The sequence below is a fragment of the Diadema setosum genome, chromosome 11, assembly GCF_964275005.1.
Source record: "Diadema setosum chromosome 11, eeDiaSeto1, whole genome shotgun sequence".
In the NCBI taxonomy this organism is placed as follows: Eukaryota; Metazoa; Echinodermata; class Echinoidea; order Diadematoida; family Diadematidae; genus Diadema; species Diadema setosum.
The window spans coordinates 36361331-36370862 of NC_092695.1; the positions used below are offsets into that span (position 1 = coordinate 36361331).

General features: G+C 40.2%; 1 protein-coding gene across 1 annotated transcript; it reads left to right on the forward strand.

Moving 5' to 3' along the window:
- Window positions 1-1202: 1202 nt before the first annotated feature.
- LOC140235464 (uncharacterized) lies at window positions 1203-6135 on the forward strand. Its single transcript, XM_072315491.1, has 7 exons — window positions 1203-1482; window positions 2052-2194; window positions 2680-2863; window positions 3491-3645; window positions 4370-4416; window positions 5136-5241; window positions 6034-6135. The coding sequence occupies exons 1-7, from the start codon at window positions 1203-1205 to the stop codon at window positions 6133-6135; spliced, it is 1017 nt and encodes a 338-aa protein (XP_072171592.1).
- The last annotated feature ends 3397 nt before the right edge of the window (window positions 6136-9532 follow it).

A 9532-nucleotide genomic window follows, 5' to 3' on the forward strand; every position in this document is an offset into this window, starting at 1 on the left:
ACCGCAAACTGGTTGTTGGTTTTAGTTTTGAGGCTATAGAGTGTGGAGATTTATCGCTGCAGTGTGGTTGCTTCCCCTGTCGAGGTAAGTATCATTTCTTGACAATGGCCTGAATGAAATGCGTGAAGTGAAGGCAGCTGGCTGGCTATTAGTATTAGCTATTCCTGCGACTGCAGCGTTGCGCATGCAGCTGAAGCTGAAGCGTAGGTAGGCAGGCAGGTTGACCGACAAGCATTGACAAGTATGTCTAATTCCGCGTAAAACTTCTCATTTATAATAATGACATTTGCTGGGTCAGGAAAAACTGACCCAGAAAATGTCATTATAAATGGGAAGTTTTTCGCGGAATTAGACATACTTGTCGGTCAAAATTATGGTCAAGTAGGCAGGTAGCTTGTCACAAAAATAGAGTCGAAAGACAAAGCTTTTATTGAACAGAATCACAAAGTTAACTCCAATCTTTTTCTAAATCCTAGTCATGACAAGCTTAGCCTTTAGTACTCTGCGTGTCCTGATACTGACAAACAACATATATTATCTTATTATTTGCAGATCTTGCTCTATCCAACGTGCTACAGATCTGCTGATCATGTGTTGTTGGCAAGAGTGCAAATAAACAAAAAGTCTAATTCTGATATGAGCTAAACTGCCTAAAGTTTACTTTGTCGTTATGCCATGCCTATATGCCTAGCCCTTGTAATAAGGCCTTGTAAGATACACTGGACATTAGAGTAGCGAGTCAGCAGATGTTTGACACTGTAGAAGAGAAGTACCTACTGATTTACTTAGTGTAAAATAGAATTGTTTACAGTCTCCAAACTCTTTATCATCTATGAGTATGACATGTTACTGAATTGATGTAGAAATCTAGATCTATCATGCATTAAATGTACAAATTTGTAGACCTTCCTATCCCAGCTAGCTTTGTTTTTTTTATGTCAGTTTAAATCATCTTCAAAATCTTAACTCTCACTCTAGGTAGTACTAGGGTAGGAAACGGGATTTGAATAATCTACAATGTTACCTTGGTTACAAATACAATTAGCAGCCTAGCGTGTGTTTTAAATTTCTCAATCATTGACTCCATTAGACCTTAGTCTGTTCAGTATGTGCTAAATGCTGCATTTAGTACATCTACTTTATTTCCACCCCCAGATCTTGACCTCAAGAGCAATACTTGTATCGTATTGTCAAACTGTACCATGTTTCATGCCAATGGAAATAAAGACAGCAGGAGCGGCAACAGCAGCTCCAGCATTGGTTCGTCTTCTCGCACATTGTCGGAGGACAATGACAAGACCAGCAGTGATGATGAGATCCAGACCATCCTAGGATCATCTGATGCATCACAGGTGTCCTCCATTGTGCTGGGTCAGAGCTCAAATTCTCAGGGGAGGATGACTAGGAGCTACGGAAGCACGACCTTTGAGAGTGAAGACGAAGAGACAAGCCGCTACTCAACAGCTTACACCTCATCCTTTGGTAAGAACTACCCTACTTGTGTAGCTTCCAAGTCCTACAACTTCTTCCACTTGCATCTCCGGTGTGAATTTTTAGCCCTGTTCGTACATGTATCCACTTTCTTCAATTTCACCCCACAAGTTTCTCTCTCTGCTGTCGAATGCCTGGGTGGTGACTGGTGAGACAGGGCAGGGGTTGTGAAACTTTTGGTTTGAAAATTATTTAACTTAGGAAGCGCCAGACCTGTGGATTCTGGTAGTAATTCTTCTAAAGTGTCCCCCCCCCCCCCCTTTCCCACACACACACAGCCTTAAAAACATTCTGTCTATGCAGATGCTCTGATATGAACTATGTACAATGTTGTTCCTTGTCTTTAGGACCACTGGTCAAAAGCTAATGCAAATCTCAAATGCAATCCTGGCTTTCCAGTCACCTATAATTGCTGTCTACACTTGAGAGGGGAAATACATTGTGTAAAATGTGATATGGAAATTCCATAGTGTAAGCATTTACTTGGGTTAAACTGCTATACATCAAAGTACTTACTCCATTATTTTGCCAAATTTCTGGCCATGTCAATGTTTCTGCAGATTCTCGACAACAGTCAGAGACATTCTACACAGCAACAAATCGAAGTGGTGGTACATCACAAACAGGAGCTAGTTCAACACCATACAGCGATACATTTGACACAGAGAGCCCGAGTACCACTTCCTATGAGGATTCAGTGACAGTGAGTTCAAACTTTTTTTTTTGCAAGAATCTGATGTCATGCCACTGTATTTACATGTTCTTGAAATTCAGTGCAAATAGCCAACCACAAGCACAGTTGTTTTATAATCCTAATATCATGATGCAGACAAAATGAAAAAAAAAAGTTGACAAGCAAGCAAAAAATTAGTGCTGAGCTCTGCCATGTTATTAAATCTTTTGTGATGTACGATATAAGACTGTATTTTATCAGATTTTACCACTTATGTAATGAAATCATTACTGATCCATTTTAGACGAGATGAAGTTTGGAAGCATCGTTTGTGAGCAATAATTTTCATGTTGTCAGGCTTAAGTAAGGGAGGATTTCAAGCGATGTTGCATTGTATGACACACACATGTCCCAAGTGCGTAGTGTAGTTCAATTTTGTCTTATATGTCTAACAAAACAAAGAATCTTATCTTTTATTCAATCCTATTCTGTTCTTGGAATATCACACACACTAGGAATCTGACTTGGCAGACGTTGATGCGGAGAGGCGCTTCTTGCGGTTGAAACTTCACCTGCTCAAAAAAGCCGGCAGAGCAAAGCCACGAAAGGAGCAAGAAGACAGACCTGTTGATGTGGAGTTTGATAGTAAATGCACCAAGTTCATCAGTACCCAGCTTGATGCTCTGAAGTACAGGAAAGGTATGTTGTACAGTACCACCATTAAATGGCTTACACAATGATTACTGAACAGACAAGCTCACGACCAGCCTGTAAGCCGTAAGCTGACACGCTCGGAAACACCGGCCAATCTCTAAACCATTGTGTTGGACTACTGGTTACACGCCCGGCTTTTGTTCTTGCGCAACACAATAAAACCGCTTTCAAAACGGAAACAATACAGAACTCTTACAAGTACGTAGTAGATATTTCTCTGTCAATTAGAAGCTTGCACCTTTGATGTCTCTGAATGTAACTGGATCTTCATGGAATTCTGATTTATTAGGGCATATACCTGGTAATGAAGAGTTTAGGGCTCCTACAGTGTACAATACTTGCTTGTATGTTGATGACACCTGGCAATGAAAACAACTGCTATGGTAACAAGAAGTGGAAAAAATGGTGTCAGTGCCACTGCAGTTGTGGAACCAAAATCGCTTATTCTCATTCTTTTATTGACCGTTAGGCATATCAAAATGATAATACTGATTTAAAAAAAAAGCATGCTCTTGACAGTCTTAGGTTATGCTTTTATATTTCTTTTGCATTTGTGTCATTGATGGCCAGAGAGCTTCTATCTTACCAAAGCTCTACATTTTTTTTTTCCAGCACATGCAGGTGAACACAGAACGTCTAGGACAAGTCGTGTGAGGAAGCACCAATTGTTATCAGAGAGCAAGGATTCCCTGGTGTCCCCTGAAATTGTGTCCCGAGGTGTACTGGATAGACTCAGGATAGAGAACCTGCTGTGCAACATGAGGAAGGTATGATTGCATATAGTTATCTTTGCATGATGAGACAAAGTCATCGTCATCTTCTATTCACCATGAAATGAAGATGATGTGATAAAACTATACTTATCATACATGATATGTTTGATCATGACCATTCACAAGTTGAATGTCAGCATGAGGAATTTGTCACTTCTCAGCTAGGACTGAAGTTGTTAAAGTTTCTGCTCAAGATTTTCTTGATGCTGCAGTGAGGAATTTGCAATTTCAAAACTGAACCTTGAAGACATTCTTGTTGCCTGGCAAAAATGAGTGACATGTTCTAGATGAAGGCTGCAGTAAGGGGTGCACTTTATCCTACATATTTGTTATTTTATTTGATATGCACTATTGATGCATGAAGGTCATAATATGCAATTCAGCCTGCAGCCAAGATCAAAGTTCAAAATGTTCAACATCAATGGTGCACAGACATCTGAGATTTATGGAAATTAATTGATTTCATATTAGTTTTGCTAAGTCTTATTTGTGTAGTGTCATTTTATTTGTGGGCTTCTTACATGGATACAGTGTATTTCTCTGAAAACACAGTGTAGATATTCTTTCAAATTAATTTTTGTATGTTTCAGTGTTTTTCTCACATACTTTAGATTATCTGAAACTTATTGCTTTCCATTAATCAATTGCTGATGAAGTGCTTTCTCTATATATTTGGGGGAGTTTGATGAGATTTGTGTTTCTGTTTCTCCCCTTCCAGTTTTCTGACGAACCAATACATGAGCCTGCAAGATGTGAGCATTGCAAGTAAGTGGTGGTCATTTTCATATTTGAAGTTTTAAAAAAAAAGTCAAATGCTGATTTTATGAATAAACTGTTATAGTCTGTGTATATGATCTGCACAAATGGACACTAGACAAAAATTACAATCCAGTACATCAGTCTGGGGCACATGGGATGCACACCCCCTCTGTTTTTTGAGCATCACATATTGAACGTCCATATTATTGTTGCAACTGATTGACAAATTGCCCTACATCGACGTAAATAAGCACTGAATTGATCAGTGTTTTAGTAGCAGCCATGATAAAAAATCATGGGCGTACATACTTGAGCAGGATTCGAACATACGACCTCCTGATCTCCGGACAGGCGTCATCTCCACTAGACCACCGAGCTTTCGCCCGACAGCAAGTGTTGGTTCTAATCCTTATAGCATGCAGTGGGTACTGCATCAATGTAGGGCAATTTGTCAATCAGTTGCTATGAAAACATCTCAACAGAAGAATTTAAAATTATTGTTATAGCTAAATCTAAAAAAAATTATCATCTGCACCCCCTCTATTTTCAAATCCCAGATCCATCACTGTACATTATCTCATTCGTATACTGCAGTGCTTGTGCGATAATCCGATACACTATTCTTTTTCTACATCTCAAATGTGAGGCAAAGAAAAAGAGTGTTCCAAACATGATGGAATGCCACCTAACTATACCAGTTCTTTGCTGCTATGATTTTGTGACAGAGCGATGCAGAGTGAAGCTGATGAGAGGGACTTCATCCGAGAGAAACAGAGACTGGCGTATAACAGACTCACTGAAGAGAGATACAACAAGCATGTCGTCACCTTTGTGAGTATCACATATTCAACCCAGCCCCTACTCTGTCCAATCATTAACCCGTTGAGGACGGACTGATTTTGCTACAACATGCATTTCCCATAGACATGTGTCAGGGTGTACCCAGGACTTGTCCTTAACAGCTTAAACAAAGGCAATCACATGAATCATTACAAAAGCCCATGGTCTCTCTTTAGAAAGAGTGCTGATACAATAAACCTTCACCTAAATGAAGCAATTTTGCTGTTTCTGTGCATATTGTTGCTTTCAACCTCTGATATAATACATTTTCCGCATTGCTAAGTTAAAACACTGGACCAGAGAAGTTTGATAAAAGAAGAGTCCACTGTATATCCCATATATAAGCTTTACAGCGAGGTTTGGACATCATTTTCTTGTCACATAAATTTGTGAATGAAAGTTTGGAACATGCATATCATCTGGACATGGAGTTACTTTCAGAATTTGAATTGTGATTTGAACAGATTCATAGACATGATCTATAGCATGGGAATTTTAAACTGTTGTAACCAAGACATTTGTAATAATACCAATCAGCATTGAGGTACCCTTGTGCGTGTCAGAGTATTGAATTTGTTTTTGTGGTGTACTATAAAAGCTGTTGCATTGTAGAAAATTGAGACTATTCTAAGCAAGTAATAAAGCAAAAAGACAGAGAGCAGAGCTGTGCAATGTTCTATAAAATGCCATCCCCCCACCCCCCCCCCCCCCGAAAAACCGAGGTTGTATGAATGTGAATGTTAATTAGTGTTTTTTCCCTTTTGTTTCTTGGCTGATATTCAGGACCCTCTGAGCCAGTTGGGAGACCTAGCCGCCAACCTGCCCAAGCTGGGTGATGACCCACAGCAGATCTGGGACAGGCTACTCCAAAAGGGTGTGACGTGATAAGGGGCTGGTCAGGAGAACATTTCCTTCGACAAATGAGAAGATGATTTAATTAATATCCTTCTTTAAAGTGCACTTGTGTTATGGTGGCTCAGACGTTACTGATGTGCCAATAGCAAATGACTGTAGATTGTAGCGGGATGGAACTAAGGTTGACAGAGACTGAAATTTTTAATTGTTTTCCTAACTGGAGTCATGCTGTTTCAATGGACACAAACAAAGTTTCCTGATCTTGCCTTAAACCTTTCCCCACCAAATTCCATGGTCCTGGTTGACTTTTGTAGTTCTTGCGCAATCCATCAGGTTTTCATGTGCAAATGGTTGTGTTTTTGTTGAGCATACTTCATCATAGAACCATTGCAGAGATGGAGGATCAGCTAATTCCATTCAGTCATTTCAGCCACGAGGTAGCTATGCAGTACATGACATGCCAGTTTACTTGTATTCACTGCGTGAAAATGAATATGTGGGACTAATTCAATTTTGAGGCAGCCAACAATGATAACTGAAGAGTTGAAAAAATGAAATGACAGATCGTGTCTTAACTGAATTGCCCCAGTGATAGACCTAATCAAAGAAAGTACAACATAACATGGTTTAAAATGTATGTACTTTAGTTTGATATTTTCTGCACTGTATTGAGTTTTGTTGATGCTGCCTGCATGATTACAATCCTATGTGATTGAAAGAACAGTTATACTGTTTGCGTTTTTTTTCTTCATCCGTATGGGTGTATAGATTTATGGTGGCATTTGACTATATCCAGGCAACCACCCCCTGGACAACTACCCCCAGACAACTGCCCCTTTAGGTAGGACAAGGACAACAACCCCCAGACAATTATCCCCTAGGATAGCAACCTCAAGTAATTACCGGTACCCAATTACCCAAGGACAGCTACCCCTCTTCCCCCGAACATAACCCTAAACATAATCTTTACTGTAACCTTGGTCACTAACCAGTATTTGTAAGGGTATTGCTGCGCCTCATAATAGGCCACTAGATTGATGGTGCATTACAAATGCTGTACTTATTATTATTATTGCCTCCACATTTCTGTCTGGGTGCTGCACTTTCTAGAGCCTCCTTATACAGCTCTCTATTGACGCTTGCAAATTCAGGGGTGGCTCATTTTCACATGGAAGCTCATTGTACAATTTTTAGGAGATGATAGTCACCACCGCTCCTGTGTCAATGAGCAAGTTTGCATTAGCTTTAGCTCTTGAAAGCTTTTCTTGTCTTTCTGACCACTCCCATTTCACATTTTTGTCCAGTAACTCTCTGAGTGGTGCTGTTTTGTCAGATAAATTTGGGGTGAATTTGCCAAGGTATGTGATCATTCCCCAAAATTGCTGAATTCCAGCCTTGTCAGAAGGAGCTTGCAAGTTGATAATAGCTTCAACTTTGCTTGGGTCTGGTTTGAGACCATTTGAAGTTATGATGTGACCCATGTACTTTTATTTCCGACTGGTTGAATGTGCATTTATCTCTCTTCAACCAGATGTTCTTTTCTGTGCACCTCTGAAGGAGTTTTTCAAGGATTTTGTCATGTTCCTCTTGGTTTGAAGCGAAAACCAAAATGTCGTCCATGATCACTTCTACTCCTTCCTAAATGTGTCTATCCTGATTCTTTGAAACAACTCTGGTGCTACATTAATGCCAAAAGGCAGTCCCTAAAATCTATAATGCCCAATTCTGCATTGAACACACAGAGTTCAGAACTGTCTGCATCTAGCTGTATCATCCAGTATCCGCAATTTGCATCTAGTGTTGAAAACACTTTTTGGTCTGCCGAACGATCGCATATGGCTTCCAAAGTTTGCATGGGATAGTACTCCTGTTATAGTGCAACATTCAGATCAGCTGGATCCAGACAGATTCTGACTTTACCAGAAGGCTTAACTACAGTACACATACTGCTTAGCCAACCTCTGTCTGGGTCTGTTACTCTGGTAATGACACCTTTATCTTCCATTCTTTGTAGCTTTTTCTTTACTTTTTCTCGTAATGCTACTGGTACTCTACGTGGAGCAAGCACAACTGGAGTTGCATCTTGTTTGACCTTCAGTGTTTGTTTACCTGGCATGCATCCTATGCCCTGAAACACATGCTTGTATTTTGACTGAAAGTTTTCTACCTTTGTGTTTGTTTCAACACCAACTTCTTATACAACATCTACTAATCTCAGATCTTCACATGTAGTTTGGCCTATGATTTCAGTGATATTCTTACCTCTCACTACTTGGAAGTTGACTGCATGGTACTTCTTAAACTCACACAGTAATGTGTACTGCCCTGTGGGTCTGATATGCCCACTGAAAGAAGTTAAAGTGACCTTGCTTGGTTTCAAGTTGGTATTCTAGCAGTATAGTTTCTTGTACATTTCTTCAGAGATTACGTTGCACTGAGCACTGGTGTCGACCTTGAATTTCACTTTCCATCGATGAATGTTGAGGTTAATGTTCCAATCCTTTCTGGTTGGTGATGTTGCCATTGTCGCAGTGGAATTTGTTGAGAATTCTGAAACTTTTTCTTTTTGTCTTTTTGATTTTGCTTCACTACATCTACTTGGTGCAGTTCTGGCAGTTCTTTAAGCTTGTTGACTTGTTTGTCACTTCCGCTGATCGACAGATGCCAATTGTGCCTGCAAGCTTCAGATCTCGCTTCTCCAGCACTTGCGAGCGCTATTTTTTTATATTGGCCATGTACTCCTCGATGCTTTCATTTCCTAGCAGCCGCTGTGATTCTAACCGCGAGAGGAAGAAACTCGCCTTTCGGTGATCGCCGAATCTCTTCTCGAGGTTTTCAAGGAGCTGTTCAGATGAAAGTTCTGAGAAATTCTTGGAGCTGAAATACGTGATCGGCAGCTTCTCCTTTTAAGGAGCACAAGAGATCTCTTTTCTTCCTCTCCCTATCCACTGCTTGTGGATAATCCTAGAAATTGATGTTTGGATGCTTCAAATGATGTGGTGCCTGCAAAGGGTGTCTGTTGTGGAAGGGGCACATTTCCCACCACATTGGGGCTTCCCTGCACAATATTATGTGACAATTTCAATCACTCCATTTCTTCCTTCAGGAATTTGATCTCCTCCTGGTCGACATTGTCTTTGTGCTTCTACTTTCTAGTTTGCGGCATTTTGCTAATGAAATTGTATGTGTTTCGATGGCATGTATAAGTTCAAATCCCACCGCTGCTCACCAGTGTTGCGTTCTTAGATATAGAGACCGGAACTTAGTCAAACAGACATTGAGTCAGTTCAGATGCTGGAACAAACATTTATTCAAGTCTACTCCCCTTCCAAGGTGTCTACCATGGCCTTATAAAAGCACTAATCCTTGCACAATCAAGCAATGGGCTACTGCTGCCCTCCATAGAACGACTAGACTAGTGCAATGT

Excerpts from the sequence above, each read along its gene's own strand:
- LOC140235464 (XM_072315491.1), top strand. The coding sequence starts at position 1,203 with ATGTTTCATGCCAATGGAAATAAAGACAGCAGGAGCGGCAACAGCAGC. Across the intron at positions 2,195-2,679 it reads CCTATGAGGATTCAGTGACA|GAATCTGACTTGGCAGACGT; the intron begins GTGAGTTCAAAC and ends CACACACACTAG. Across the intron at positions 5,242-6,033 it reads ACAAGCATGTCGTCACCTTT|GACCCTCTGAGCCAGTTGGG; the intron begins GTGAGTATCACA and ends GCTGATATTCAG.